At 42.8% G+C, this 16,705-nt stretch overlaps 1 protein-coding gene across 1 annotated transcript in view; it reads right to left on the bottom strand.

The window, feature by feature from the left end:
- The window catches only part of LOC120535080 (surfeit locus protein 4), a 78,690-nt gene extending 65,636 nt beyond the window's left edge, over window positions 1–13,054 (bottom strand). The window contains exon 1 of the mRNA XM_039762629.1: window positions 12,777–13,054. Within this exon, the coding sequence (XP_039618563.1) occupies window positions 12,777–12,824 (48 nt within the window). The 5' untranslated portion in view covers window positions 12,825–13,054. The remainder of the gene's footprint in view (window positions 1–12,776) is intronic.
- Between the last annotated feature and the right edge of the window lie 3,651 nt (window positions 13,055–16,705).

The following is a 16,705-nucleotide window of genomic DNA, read 5'->3' as shown; positions in this document are numbered from 1 at the left end:
GAACTGGAGATTAAAGATGTTCTAAATGTGTAAAGGCCGTCATCCAAGAATATGAATTCTTTCCCAGAATTCCCAGGTATTGCAGAGAGTACTCGCTTTTCAGGGCTTTGAATGAGCAGCAGGGCCTCCCAAAAATCAACACTATACAAGCATTACTAAGCCAACCTAAAGACTTGTTGAAGACAAAAATATAGAAATTATACAAAAAGTACATGATTAGAGAGAAAAAAAAAAAAAGGCAGACACCACAGTGCACATAATTACCGAGTTGGCCACATTGCAACACGTGGATAATTCAGGCCTGAAGCGAAAGTCAAGAGGGTATAATTAACATCACACGACGGCAACAAAATTATGGTGCCAGTACTAACAGACATGCATCGTCTGCAATAAATGAACCTTCTCTAGTAACCCACCCATACATTTTCAGGATACGCTTCTCCCATTTGAGGTGCTCAGGAAGTGCAGTCTTTCAGTAAGGAATGACACAAGGCACAAAATCGACAAAAAACGTACCCTCGGACTACTGCAACTCCAGACATCACGTGCTCTGACCAGAGTTTCGGTATCTCAGTTTCACACAATCCATCCTCGTGTGTCTTATGGGGTTGTAGACACCTAGCAGACCGGGACATTAGCATAATAGCAGGACCAGGCCAGTGCAGACATATCGGGAAATCCTGTAAAATTACAGCACTGAACCGGGACTCATAGCAGGAAGGAGGAGGATGATTGGCAAAATGGAAGACAATTGTGGGCAATACTGCAGATCATCTCCATGATATGTTGCTCTCCATCATGTTTGGGACAAATACATTTTTCCTTGATTTCCTCCTCTGCTCCACATTTTAAAATTACAAATCAGACAATTCAGACGTGATTAACTATTTGAGGGCTGAATATTTTTTCCAAAAAAACAGTTTCTGAAAAGCAACGGTTTCACACAAATAAACATAAAACGTCTGCTGCTGCATGCTGCGGCTGCCAGTTTGCCTAGAATGTGTGGCAGGCTTGCTGCCAGGCTGTGTTCGCAGTGCACTGCAATCTGGTTTCTACCTCCTACCATTGTTAAGTGGCAGTCCCCCTGGCGAACATTGGCATAGGCGTGTCAGCTACACGATAAGCTGGGGACCAGTCTGCTGAAGCTGGAACCTCGCATTGGTTTTCGATCATTTGTATCAAAATCAGAGTCCAGCAAGTCATAGACCAGTTCAAAGAAAATAGGCAACTTTGTCCACAGAGTATTTTGCTTTGCGCATTCGCTTTGATCTCTCGCCATTATGTCAGTGCCATTTTTGCGCTACTGCGCTTACTACTCACACGAGCACAGGAAATCTCAATGAAACCAATGAAGCTAACTTTCCTTCTAGCAACAAGAGTCCAACTAAAACATAATGGTTTACCATCGTCAACTCCTCCTTTTGACAAAAGTCGACATCAGCCCTGAAAGAATTAAAGTGCACATTGTAGACTTTCGTTTAAGGAGATTTGTAGACATTTCAATCACACAACACTTTATACACAATCCCCCCCATTTCAGGGAGAAAATTGGTGTCCCAGGTGTTTGAGATTCCTCAAGTGTGTTTCATGGCTTCAAAAGATACCTCGGCTTGCTTCTACCCTTTGGAGTCTGCAGTTTGCATTGTTCAACATGGGGACAAGAGTTGTGTCAGTGAACATCAAAGCAGCCATTATGTGGCTGAAACAAAAGAATAAAATCGGTGAAACCTTAGGGTGACCGAAATTACCTGTCTAGAATATCATGAAGAAAGAAAGATCAAACTGGTGGGCTCAGTAATCACAAAGGGACTGGTAGGCCAAGGAAGACCTCCACTGATGAGGAGAGAAGAATCCTCACTATGGTCAAGAAAAAGACCCCAAACGCCTGTCCAATAGAACAGAAACAGGGGGCCGATGTGTGGGTGTCAGAGACGACTATCAGCAGAAGACTTTGTGAACAGAAACACAGAGGACACACTGCAAAATGTAAACCATGAAAACAAAAATGCCAGATCAGTTTGTGACAAAAGGACTTCAAAAAGCCTGCAGAATTCTGGGAAAATGTTTTGTGGACAGAAGAAACAAAGATGAACCTCATCAGAGTGATGGTGAGAGCAAAGTGTGGAGATGACACAAAAACTGCAAAGCAGACCATCTCATCTGTTACACATGGTGCTATGGGTGTTATGGATTGCCATTGGTCCTATGCACTTCTCTTCATTAATGACAGAACTGCTGACGGCAGTGGCACAATGAATTCTGAGGTGTGTAGAAACATTTGATCTGTTCAGGTTCAGTAAATGACTCCAAACTCAGTGGACGGCGCTTCATCCTAGAACAGTTTGTGAAAAAAGGACTTCAAAGAGCCAGCAGAATTCTGGGAAAAGCTCTCGTCAGCAGACGAGACAAAGATGAACCTGATCAGTGATGGCGAGAGCAAAGTGCTGAAACAAAAAGGAACTGCCCAAGATCAAAAACAGACCACCTTATCTGTTAAACATGGCATTGCTGGGGGTGTTATGGCTTGGGCATGTATGGCTGCCACAGGTCCTGGCACACTTCCCATCAATGATGATGGAGCTGCTGACGGCAGTGGCACAATGAATTCTGAGGAGTGTAGAAACATCTGATTTTCTCATGTTCAGGAAGGGCCACCAAATTCCATGGACGGCGCTTCATCCTACAACAAGATAATGAGCCAAACATACTGTTGGGATAACAAACCAAAAAAAATGGAAAATTCTTGAATGGCCAAGGCATTTGCCCCATTTCAGTCCAACTAAGTAGACCTTCCATATGCTGAAGAGAAAACAGGCCCCCTGAAACAAGCAGTAGCTGAAGATTTCTACATGAGGCTTGGCAGAGCATCACCAGAAAAGACCCTGAGCACCTGGTGATGTCTATGAATGGCAGGCTTCAAGCAGTCATTGGATGTGAGGGACACGCGACAAAGTCCTAAATATGTCAGCAGCTTTAATAGACCTGCCATTGCTGTGTCACAAACATTATGGTTCCCTGAAATGGGGGTATCCGAGTAAAAAAAAAGGGTGGGGACCAAAATGCATCTATATATATCTATATCTACATATCTCTCTCTCTCTATCTGAGGCAGATTGATGACTTAAGTGCCAGCTTAAGTGAAAATGAAAGAAAATGTACCAAGTAATTGCAATACAAAAACTAACGTAATCGGTTTTAATGCAAAAAGATGCTGACGAAAAAAGAGAAGCAGTGGGGCGCTAGGGTGGAGAAAACAAGAGCTGCTCAGGAAGCAGCAAGCACATCAGCCTCTGTGCAAACGAATGCGAAATGTACAGAGAAAGAGGATGAAAACTAGGAATGCTCAAGTCAAGTGTATTCACTACATTATCGTGCAGTACGCCATTACTGGTATCTATCTATCTCTCTCTCATAGTATGTCTGTGTGTGTGTGTGTGTGTGTGTATATGTATATATATATGTATATATATATATATATATATATATATATATATATATATATATATATACTCAGCAAAAAAAAACGTCCCTTTTTCAGGACTGTGTATTTCAACAATAATGTTTTAAAAATCCAAATAACTTTACAGATCTTCATTGTAAAGTGTTTAAACAATGTTTTCCATGCATGTTCAATTAACCATAATCAATGAATTAACATGCACCTGTGGAATGGTCGTTAAGACCTTAACAGCTTACAGAAAGTAGGCATTTAAGGTCAGAGTTCTAAAAACGCAGGACACTAAAGAGACTTGTCTACCGACTGTGAAAAACACCCAAAGGAAGCTGCCCAGGGTCCCTGCTCATCTGCGTGAACGTGCATTAGGCATGCTGCAGGGAGGCCTGAGGACTGCTGATGTGGCTAGGGCAATAAATTGCCATGTCCGCACTGTGAGACGCCTAAGACAGCGCTACAGGGAGACAGGAAGGACAGCTGATCATCCTCGCAGTGGAAGACCACGTGTAACAACACCTGCACAGGATCGGTACATCTGAATATCACACCTGCGTGACAGGTACAGGATGGCCACAACAACTGCCCGAGTCACACCAGGAACACACAATCCCTCCATCAGTGCTCAGACTGTCCGCAATAGGCTGAGAGAGGCTGGACTGAGGGCTTGTAGGCCTGTTGTAAGGCAGGTCCTTACCAGACATCACCAGCAACAACGCGCCTAAGGGCACAAACCCACCTTCGCTGGACCAGACAGGAGTGGCAAAAAGTGCTCTTCACTGATGAGTCACGGTTTTGTCTCACCAGGGGTGATGGACGGATTCGTGTTTATCGTCGAAGGAATTGAGCACGTCTGGGACCTGTTGGATCGCAGGGTGAGGGCTAGGGCCATTCCCCCCAGAAATGTCCAGGAACTTGCAGGTGCCTTGGTGGAAGAGTGGGGTAACATCTCACAGCAAGAACTGACAAATCTGGTCCAGTCCATGAGGAGGAGATGCACTGCAGTACTTCAAGCAGCTGGTGGCCACACCAGATACTGACTGGTACTTTTGATTTTGAGCCTCCCTTCATTCAGGGACACATTGTGAAACATTTTTAGTTTATGTCTTATGGTGTTGACTCTTTTACTGTTCATACAAATATTTACACATTAAGTTTACTGAAAGTAAAAACAGTTGAAAGTCAGAGGATGTTTCTTTTTTTAACTGAGTATATTTTATATATATATATATATATATATATATGAGAGATGGTGAAAATGTAAGCAGTAAACTGCCAGAGGTTTAAATTTAAAGTTTAGGTTAGCAAAAACTGAAAATAAGAACATTTCAGAATATTCCAAACTACCTGTCCCCCGTGGCTTCACCCGTGTCGAAGTGAAACAGAACAGTGAAGAGGGCCCCATCTGACTCCCTGCTCCCAATGTCGCGCTTACCCTTCCCCTCGGCCTGCAGTCTCTTTGTCTCGCATTAGCGCAAATATATCACTCCTGTAAGCAAACCATGATTGTTCAAGCAAATTCTAGAAAAAAAGCCCGATCTAAATCTGTTAAGTAGTTCTCTTGTTCACTAGCTAAGTAAGGTAAGGAGCGCCCCGATGCTGGCGGGTGAGTGAGGAGGGGCCACCGCGTCTCTCTCAGATTCGCACAAGTAAACCGATACCACATGTGAACTATGACACAAAGTGCAAGGACAGAAGTCACAAAATCAACAAGAATGTTAAAGCAAATTATAGAAGAAAAAAAAAAAACAAACAAAAAAAAAGACCTATATCCGTTAAGTAGTTCTGTCATGAAAAGCATACAGACAGGCGTTAGTTTACTGTCAAATAATGCAGAGTACGTGATATGTGTTTCACAGACAGACAGACAGACTCCCGGTCAAAAAGAAATTAAATAGTTGCAAGTATACATATAAATTAGCGCAATATTTCCAACCATGCGACACAAACGATGACTGTGGAACCAGCGTCTAGGCGAATTAAACGAGTATGCTGCCGGTAAAAATCTGCTCCACATATTGAATGTCCAATGGGGAAAAATATAAAGTGGCCTCGCGAAGTCCAATGTTTTCCTAAAAGCAAAAGTGGAGCTTCACAGCGTGCTTATGTCACCGGGTGTGCAGCTTAAGCACAAGCAGGTAGACACAGACAGCACCTATTTGATTTGACGTTATTTTTCCCCCCCAAATACAAATAAATGGCAAAACATTCCTATGAAATACATATTCGTAAAAATCCACTATTTGTGCTTATCTGAATCCCGTATTCGGATTCGGCTCCACCCTACATTACCGAGTAAGGCTGGATCTAAACAAGATCCAGAATGTCACATAAAACTAAACTCTCTCAAAATCAAGTTCTTCACTTGCACATACGTTACGTTCACCATTCTTAGAAAAAGGAGCTTGTTCAATGAACACACTCTTTTGAACTAGTTCACACACAACACTATCGGATCCTCAGCCCAGGCACTGTGTGTACGAAATAATGTTGGGTTGGTACTAAAATTTTGAATTTTGTATCGCTACTAGCTTTCAGAACTCAATAGGTAGGTAGGTTAGGATCATGTGCCCATACGTGTTGCTGCACCCAACACAGACAAACCACCTCAAGACCTCATATTAGGACCCGAGTGCAGCCACGCAACGGGTGACACCTCAGCACCACACTAGTTCAGAACAGTGTGAGGCTTTTTATAGCGGCTATAGTGCCAAACCCTGTCACCGACCCCCCAAGTTTTGACCTGCAGTTTGGAGGGTCCACTTGCAGGGCTGGATGCAAATTAACATCATACCCAGCTCAGTACTGGTACCAAAATGGTTTTGAAGCAAACTCAGGATAACTCAAAGTCTCCATTGTGTCGAAGTCTGTTGTTTCACGTTGTGAACAACTACAAAATGGATAGTTTTTTTCCAAATCCACACTAATGAGTGTCGAGGGTAGCGACAGGTTGATTGGGAGGAAAGCAAGCATTTACTTCTACTACCGCAAAGCACACAATGTTGGTTCCGTAACACTATAAAAATATGGGTTTTCTGCACTTACTCAGTACGGGTACACTGCACAACCCTGGTAACACAAGTGTCCAGTATAAAATTTCACGTCATACTCCACAAGCTTGGTGGAAGGTGGTATCACTTCCTCACTGCCCCAGCGTCACCGGTAAATCAGAGCAAATAGGCCTTTTGACAGATTGGCTTCCCCTTCTGGAATTTTCCACTTGAATTAAATACTGCAAAGGTAGACAAGAGCTCACCGAGACCTTGAAAGGGTTAGAGAATGGAAAAAAACAAGGCTAATAACTGTGATAAAGTTTGGCAGAACACATACGGTAGGGGAAAACGATTGTATACTGTAGGACCAGTGCTCATGATGATGCACGGTATCACAACTGATGACCAAATCAGAAGACACCTAAGGAAGAAACACACAGAAATGGAAACAAAGAGTTCTCAAGTGCATAAGGCCTGTGCGGACTCATTTTGTGGTGTCCTCTGTCACCTGCTCAGTCTGTCTCTAAGGCTCCAGAAAGTGTTTGCCACAGCAGCGACATCCTACATTGTTCCTGTTCCAAAGTAGGCAGACGTCTCTTCACTGAACGATTACAGACAAGTGGCACTCACGTCTCACATCATGAAGACATCCGAGATGCTAGTCCTGGACTATAAGGGTCCTCTTGTGGTAGACCACCCGGACGCACTGCAGAGTGACAATCAGGCCAAGAACACAGTGGAGGATACAATAATCTGTCTGCTCCACAAGGCTGGACAATGCTGGCAGCTCTGTGACGATTTGGGTTGATCGCCCCAGTGCTTTCAATTCCACCCATGCCAATTCCTGTTACGGGGTCAGCTCAGAGATATGCTGGGGGATGAGCCTGCGGTGTCCTGGATGATGGACTATCTGTTGAGCAGACTGCATTTTGTGAAACCGAAAGACTGTGTGAGCAACACTGGAGCACCACAAGGGACAGGCCTGTCTTCTCTTCACATCTCAGACTAGAAATCTAACAGCAGGTCAGGTCACTTGAAGACACGCTCAGATGACTCTGACCTTATGGGGTGCATTGATAAGGGGGATTAGACAAAGGAGAGGAGCAAGGTGGAGAACTTTAAAAAATGTCTGCATCTTAACATCAGCAAAACTAAGGAACTGCTTATTGACTTTGGCCACACCAAAGGAGTGGATGTGAAGGTGTTGCACTGTTACAAGTATTTGGGGGTATGTATCAATGATGGGCTGGACTGGTATCATAACACACCGAGAGAACTGCAGAAAAAAGGACAGGGCAGGACTACCAGCAGCCCTCACCTTTGAAGACTGAATTCTCTAAATGTGGAAAGTGAAATCCTTCATATCTTCTATAACTCTGATGGCCAGTGTGGTGTGCTGAGCTGGTAACATCACGTCAAGGGAGGCCTACCAAATCAATAAGGTCATTAAAATGGGACTCATTCTGAATCCCGTGGAGGTAGAAGAGGAGGAGAGAAAGAAGACAAAACTGAGCACCATTATGAACAACGCTACACATCCCCTCTGTGGTACACCAACAATGAGATGGCCAGTGTGGTGTGCTGAGCTGGTAATATCACGTCAAGTGAGGCCCACCAAATCAATAAGGTCATTAAAAAGGGCAGGCTCAGTTATGGGACTCATTCGGGATCCCATGGATGTAGAAGAGGAGGAGAGAAAGAAGACAAAACTGAGCACCATTATGAACAACGCTGCACATCCCCTCTGTGGTACACCAACAATGAGGACTTTCAGCCGAAGCGTAGTGTAGTGGTTAAGACTTTGGACTTCACACCCTGAGGTTGTGGGGTTAAATCCCACTACTGACACCATGTGACCACAAGGAACTCACTTCACCTGCTTGTGCTCCAACTGAAAAAACAAAAAAACAAAGAGATGGAGCTAATTGTATCTCAAATGTTTTAAGTCCCCTTGGATAAAGGAGTCAGCCAAACAGTAAATGTGTGTCAAGAAACACTTCTGGGGCTCCTTTTCACCCACATTACCACACCATTTGAACGCCTCACTGGGCCTTATCTTTTCATCTTTAGCCATCCAAGACGGTTTACTTCTTTTTAGTCAACCAGCCTGTGTGTTTGTTATCTGTCACAATATAGGACTTATTGAGCGCCTGTAAGCAGCCAAATTTCCCCCCTTGGACAAATAAGACTTATCTGTCTATCACAATTGATATTATTTGTTCCCGTTTTCTTCCACTATTTTGTATTTTTATTCCCGTTTATCGTTTCTTATTCTTTTTAATAACCAAGAGGAACAGAAGTCAAGGCAGTGGTAGCAAAAAACTCCAGCAAAAACAAACTCCATTGCTACACTTTCAAGCGCCAGATGGACAGGCCACCAAAGCTTCAACATTTCTGCCATCAAATCATGATTTTGTACAAAGTTTCATACTTAAAGGGTAATATTTACTTCTATATCGAGCCAACACCTTAGCAGCCCGCCGCGCCCCTCCTAAAAAAATGTGACTAGACGTTGCATCATCGTGCACCTTACACCAAACTTCTACATCTCTGAATCGGCCAGTTTGGTAACCACGTCTGAAGATATAAACATGGAGCAGATCGAGGAAAGAGTTGTTGAAGTTAGAAAATATTCACGTGTACATGAACTCACCATAACACTGCAAAGATAATCAGATGACAGCCAATTCATGAAGAGAAATATCGGCTAACATTGGTGTGCGTGACGGCAAAAGTATGAAAAGGTGAAGAAATTAAGAAGAAAATGTGTACGCATATACATACTAGGGGGCTCTGCCCGCTCCTCGCTTCACTCGCCTTCCCCGGGAGGGCACTACAAGCTAGCCACTTCGCGGATGTGCCACTCACGTATGAGGATGTGGATGTACACTTTAAACAGATTGTTATTTTCATGGGAATTGTTATATATGCATAATAGACCTAACTATTTAACATTACAGCGAGCAATTAACCATAGTAGTAAAAAAAAATGTAAAAAATGAAATTGTAAAAATTATGTTTCATGTTGCGTTCGAGGTATTTGTTGCGTTGTACGTTTTCGTTCTGTTTGGCTTTGAAATAAACATAGAAATCCTTTTTAAACTTACACTTTTACTGTAAAACTTCAGTAAAAACAATATTTGGAAAATCTGAAATTGGTCAATGCCGCCTTGAATTTTGATTCATGTTTGGGACTTTCATCGTGACAACGCAATGTATAACTGCCCGTGAGTGAATCTCGTTTTTCTCTCTAATAGACTTTTCCGAATGTTTGTCCCTGTGATTTGTTAATTGTCATAGCAAAAGTTATTCTAATGGGACACTGTAAACATTTTAATACAAACAGCATATCAAGATCTTACACGTCAGAATCGTTTGACCAATTTTGAATACAACAATTCCAGTCCCATTGCATAACCCATCACTCACACATATTATGCAATAACATTACGATACATCCTTCTTTCAACAGTAATTTGGCTGGTGTTAACGGTTGTAGGTATTCTTCCTGATATTGTAAGTTGATGTTTTCATCTTCCACATCATCACCACCACCAACTGTTTCAACAGAGTCTATTGATACGCATTTAACCAATTTGCCGTGTAACCGAGCGACAATTTTCGCGTTAATTCATTTGACTTCATCGTTTCTCGGTGCTAGGATTGCCCGCATACTCATTTCTTCTGTTGATAACCCTTCGGGATGAAATTCTTCAATAAGATTAGGACATAATATGTCTTCTTTTACTGGGAACTTAGTGACAAAAACGTAAAAATGTATAAGAGCTGAGAGCGCAGGAACTGCGTCCGTCAAGAGCATTCACACGAATGACAAGTGAGAGGAACGTGGGCCGTTAACCGGAAATGGTGGAGAGGAGGGCGGGACTTGAAAAAAATCTCTCGACAATAGTCTTGTCGCAAGATTTTCTTTTATAATAGAGAGATATACAATACCAGTAAAGGCGCACTGCGCGGTAACGTGCAGTGAATACACTTGACTTGAGCATTCCTAGTTTTCCTCCTCTTTCTCTGTATGTTTAGCATTCGTATGCTCAGAGGTTGATGCACTTGCTGCTTCCTGAGCTGCTGCTCTTTTCTTTTGTCAACATCTTTTCACGTTAAAACTGATCAAGTCAGTGTTTGTGTTTCAATTACTTAGTACGTTTTCTTTAGTAAGAAGGGGAAGACTTTAGTAAGAAGAGGGGACTGGGCGGTCTCTTGGTCTGGAATCCCTGCAGATTTTATTTTTTTTCTCCAGCCTCTGGAGTTTTTTTTTTTTGTTGTGTTTTCTGTCCACCCTGGCCATCGGACCTTACTTATTCTATGTTAATTAATGTTGACTTATTTTTATTTTTTATTGTGTCTTCTATTTTTCTATTCTTCATTTTGTAAAGCACTTGGAGTTACATTTTTTTGTATGAAAATGTGCTATATAAATAAATTTTGTTGTTTCATTTTTCACTTAAGCTGGCACTTAAGACTTCAATCTGCCTCAAGAATGATTTAAGATATGAAGAGGTAGGGAATGAGAACGGCGCCCTGCCGCATGGCCGCAGTGCTGGCTGCTGCCGAGAGTTCATTCTACAGTAAAATAAAATAAAATGAGAAATAACCTTGGAGGTCAATCATCACCTAAAAAGTGGATAGTAGATGTCATGTAGTATATATATGTACCAAATTTCAGGTCAATAGGTCAAACAGTTTGCAAGCTACAGGTGATTTAAAATGATGGACAGACAAACGAACAACCACTGTAGCATATTATATAAGAAGATAAAAAAATCCTATCTATTAACCATGGCATCCAAGAAGAGTGTGGAAGCAATGAACCCTAAGGGGATGGTTGTAGTTTCAACAACTGAGGAACTTATCATGTAGCATGTTTATGGAAGTGGTCTCCATAGCAAACAGTAACCTCTCTCTTCCTTTCCACCAGCCACACAGGACATCAGCACTCCTCACTAAGGTTCAGTAAATGGGATTTTCATTTTATTATATAGTATTTACATGTTTTATTGAGTTTTCATTCATTATTTAGTGCATTTGTGATATTTTTACATTAATTATGTGTAATTGCTGTTTAAATGTATCAAAACGGGTATTATTTAGGGTCTGGGAACAGATTAATTCACTTTCCATTATTTCTAATGTGGAAAACTGACTCAGATTTCAAACAATTCAGAGTTCAAAATGGTCTGCTGAAGCGAATTAAGTTCAAAGTATGAAGCACCACTGTATATACATAAATACACACACATATACACACATATATACATACACACATATATACATGTGTGTATATTTATGGAAGCTGTACAGCACTTTGGTCCACTTTTGTGGTTTTAAAATGTGCTCATACATGAAATTGACTTGACTTAATATGTATTTAACAGTTTTTAAGTCTAACGGGCAGGGAGACAAAACCTAGAAAACGCTCCTCCATATTACGTGCACACAATTGGAGAAGGGAACGGGACAGTAGGGGGTGGTGATAACACAGTACAAAAATCCACGCCCACCCCCGCTGAAAAGCAAATACTGGGATCAGTCCGCTTTTTTTATATATAGTTCGGGGATAAATGGGGATATACAAGTCAATTACTACGTACACTTTAGAAAGGGTCAGTGTTAAACTGGGAGGGAGGAATGGGGCAGCCCTCTGTAGTAAAATTATCCCCCGACCCCCGGGAAGTAAACTGAACATTTAAACCGTTTGGAAATGAATGACGTATGTTGTGCTCAGTGCGCCTCGCAGTTTTCTTGAAATACTGTAATGCAAGGCGCTATAAACTCTACAGGCTCTCCCTACAAACTCTCGGGGGAAAGGAATGCTCCACTGTGTGAAATGAAGGTTAGTATTCCAGCGATTACTCTCCCACGATAAACTGTTAGAATGTTAATCTCAAAAATATCGTTTGCGCAATGAACTTTTTTTCCTCCGCCGCGTTTGTCCGTCCCTACCCAGAAATGAAGGCGCGCGTAGCGGCGACTCACCGCGATCGCATCCGTCGGCTTTTAAGGACATGGCTTGTGTTTTCGTCCTCCGGTTTACGTGTGCAGTTTTACGACTTTCAATTGACGGTGGTGTAAAATCGTCTCCCCTTTCACCGTCTTGTTCCTTTAGAGCCCGCTCGCTCCTTCGACAGCCCAACAAGTGGAGTATACCGACGGCGCGAAGCAGGCACAAGGAAAGGCGGCGGAGGCGGCAACAACAGCAGCAGCTACCCCTTCATCCGCATGGAGCTGTTGCCCCGTTGGGGACGTTATACCAGTGCACTGTCCTCGTGCCTTTAATCCCCTAGTCTGACCGCAGCTGGGGCCCGGCAGCTTACCTGGTCTGCCACGTCCTCAGCGGCGCTCATGATGTCGTTCTGCCCCATGTTTCGTCGGTGACTCTCACACGGAGGGGATGTGCTGGGCTCGGCTGGCGTTCAGCTCACTGCTTGGCTCAACTTCTTTCTCTCGGTCCCTCGTACCGTCTCACCTGATGGAGGTAACTCTCTATACCTCACTCTCGCTGCAGAGCTCACCCTCTTCTCGAGTCAGGCAGGTCTCCGCCGGGAAAGGCCACCTCTGTCCCATCATGCTGCGCGAAGCATTACCATGAGCGCCCTCTGCTGGCCAAGCGCGGCACACGCCGTCTCGTGCCACGTAGCGGAACCTCTTAAAGGCTCCGCATGACATAAAATGCACACGACAGGAGAAGCTCAGGGAAACCGGTGACTGCTAGTTATTCATTCATTCATTCACTCATTCATTCATTCATTTCCCAATTACATCTTCTAATCGAAGTGCTATAAACTAACTGTAGGTGTTGGTTCACCGTGAAATGAAAAAAAAAACAAAATGTGGATTAAGAACGTGGATAGACACTTAATTTATTAATTCATTTTGTGTTTATAAGGATTACTCATGAATGTTTTGAAATCCCTTTTTTGAACAGCTCCTGACTCACTGGTATAAGACACACAGCATATTTGAAACAGCGCTCAGCTTATTCTTAAGTCTAGTTCCTCCTTATTTGCGGCCTTCCTTCTTCATTTATGGGCCATTTTTGGACCATGCATTGTGTAGGGAATGACACACATATGCTAAGGAATAAACCAATAGGTGTCTTCAGAAGAAATGATCTGTACGACATGAAGTTGTGCCTGCCACATCAACCGACCCCAGGAATTCAGCTGATCATCATGGCGCTGACAAGTAGGAGTGCACTTTATAGTCATTTCCAGTGGCAAAGCCAGAAATTTCAAAGTTGGGGGACCTTGAAACAACAGGGTTTGACAAGCAATTAATTGTTTTAAAATTCTAAAACCTTTTTTTAACCGAAGGTGTATTCTGGTGGTCCGCCAGAACTTTAATTTAGTTAGTTTAGAAGTTTATAGCAGCTTGATTCATTGTTAATCAATATAAGGTCTGGTTCGGGGTTCCCACTTGACCTTTAGTGCAACTCAATCAATTGATCTAAGGTTCGAGGGGGATCCCTTGCATGTGAACAGCTCAAATGATTGATAATTAATGATTAACATAAATCAAAATAGAAGCTTTCAGGGGGGCTGGGTTCTGAATGGGAGAGTCAGCCCCCACCCCTAGTATCCCCCTGTGGCTTTGCCGTTGGTCATCCTCCTTCATTAAAGGGTAAGTGTCTGTGTGTCCGTCCATTTGCTGGGTCATTGTCATTCAAAACAACGGCACATCGCAAATATTTTTATTTTAAAAAAATGCATTGCATTTGTTGTTCCAATAGATGTCGTATCGCAAGGATAGAAACACTGCCTTTTACAAATTCCATGCCAAATGGCATATAACAGAGACATACGCACGGCATTAGTCATTTCAATAGATGGCGTATCACAGACATTAACACGGCTTTTACAAATCCCATACCAAAAAGTATATAACAATGACATATGCATTGTACAGAGTCTCCCATAAAGAATATCGGTGTTTTAAAGAGCTGTAGCCTGGCACCCATTCATCGGAGACTGCAGTGCAACCTAGTGGCATCTTGAGGAATTAATCTAGTTTCATTTCGTCTATAAAAAAAGAATATCGGAATTTCAAAGAGCTATATTTATTGAATTATACAACCATGTACAAAAACTGTTATATTCACGTGTTTCACGCTCAAAAAACCTTAGTCTTGGGGGAGTCTCGTTCATGTTCCATAACTGCATGAGGGTTTTCTTCGCCCCAAATTCGTACATTATGACAATTTACCTTCCCACTAATTTGAAACGTGGCCTCATCACTGAAGATAATCAAGGAACAAAAATCTTCATTGGTCTCCGAATTTTGCTGGATGAAAGCTGAAAACTCAACTCGACTCGTCTTATCCCCTCGTCTAATGGCCTGAACCAACTGCAGACGATACGGTTTCATAACCAACCGGCGTCGGAGAATTCTCCATACACTTGACTTTGGTATCTGTAACTCATGACTTGCTCGTCGAACTGATTTCGATGGGCTCCGAGTGAACGCAGTTTGCACTCGGGCACCATTCTCAGCAGAGGAGGAAGTTCGAGGTCGCCCGATGCTTTTGCCTTTGCAGATACACCCAGTACAGGTATCCCGAAATTGCCGGTACCATCGACGGATGTTATCTGCACAGTAACAACCGATTGAGTTCTGGTGAATTCGCAAACGCAAAAAGCTTTCTGTTGCGTGGCACAGCCATAACTGCAAGCGTAACTAATTGAAACAACACACTGTTAGCTTTTTGATAAGCACTAGCACCATCTACCAGCAACGAAATGAAGCTAGATTAATTCCTCAAGACGACACTAGGTTGCTCTGCAGTATCCGATGAATGGGCGCCAAGCTACAGCTCTTTAAAACTCCGATATTCTTTTTGGCACTCCCTGTATTTGTCATTCCAACAGATAACACACTGCAAACATTAACACTACTTTTATGAATCCCATACCAACTGGCATATAACAAAGGTATACGTATTGCATGGTGCACTGCAAATCTTTGTGCTGAGGTCTACATCGATTACTTAGATTTCAAACCCATTTTAGATGGGTAGTACAGCTAGTGTTGTCTATACATGGGCAGCACAGTGATATAAAATGTTACCCCCAAGAACTACTGTACAGTGCCACTAGATACTGTAGGGAGGCTACATACAATGGGGATTATCCATATTGTAATCACCCAGAGAAATAACTGGGGAGCCAACCAGACCACCCCATTTAATCTTAAAAAAAAAAAAATACAAGTGCCCAATGGCCCCGCAATCAACAACACAAACAGCCCTTCATCAGCCATCTTGAAATGGTTCACCAGGCTACTTGGAGTGTTGCTCTTTCAGAGCAGGTCAGGTTTGGAGCACCATCCTGTAAGAGGTTTGGGTCAAAATGTGACTCCTCATCCCGGAGACGTCCATTCTTATAGATTTCTGACTGGAATGGGTGGGGCCTTCTCTGTGCACCAGGGCTGGGTCATACACCCCCCTCCTTCTTGGAGATGCTTAGTGAAGAGACAAAACACTTAGCAACAGCGCCCCCTCTCATCCTGGGGTGGTATCACATGCTTTTGTCAAGCCATGAAGGTGATCCACTGATGCACGACAATATAACTAAAGCTCTGAGCATGCACGATTAAGCAATTAAAGAATACTGCACAGTTTCCACAGTGCAGATAAATTTATCAGTGAAATATTATGTACACCTTGCTTGTCCCTGATTGGACCTCCTCTTACCTTCAGAAGTGCCCTAATTCTTCATAGCCCTGATTGAACAAGGTGCTGGAAACTCCCTCTGGCATTTTGGTTCATTTTAACATGATAGCATCAAACAATTGCTGCAGATTTGTCAGCTGCACATCCATGATATGAATCTCCCGTTCCACCACATCCCAAAGGTGCTCTACTGGATTGAGATCTGTCGACTGTGGAGGCCATTTGAGTCCAGTGAACTCATTGTCATGTTCAAGAAACCAGTTGGAGATGATCTGAGCTTTGTGACATGATGGGTTATCCTGCTGGAAGCAGCCATCAGAAGATGGGCACAGTGCTGTTATAAAGGGATGGATATGGTCAGCAACGTTTATCAGGTAGGCTGTGGCATTTAAATGATGCTCAACTGGTACTAAGGGGCCAAAGTGTGCCAAGAAAATATCCCCCATACTATTACACCACCAGCAGCTGCCTGAACTGTTGATACAAGACAGGATGGATCCATGTTTTCATGTTGTTGACACCAAATTCTTAGCCTACCATCCAAATGTTGCAGCAGAAATTGAGACTCATTAGACT

This window comes from Polypterus senegalus, chromosome 9 (assembly GCF_016835505.1).
Source record: "Polypterus senegalus isolate Bchr_013 chromosome 9, ASM1683550v1, whole genome shotgun sequence".
NCBI classification, from domain to species: Eukaryota; Metazoa; Chordata; class Cladistia; order Polypteriformes; family Polypteridae; genus Polypterus; species Polypterus senegalus.
This window is presented reverse-complemented; position numbering and strand designations above follow the sequence as displayed.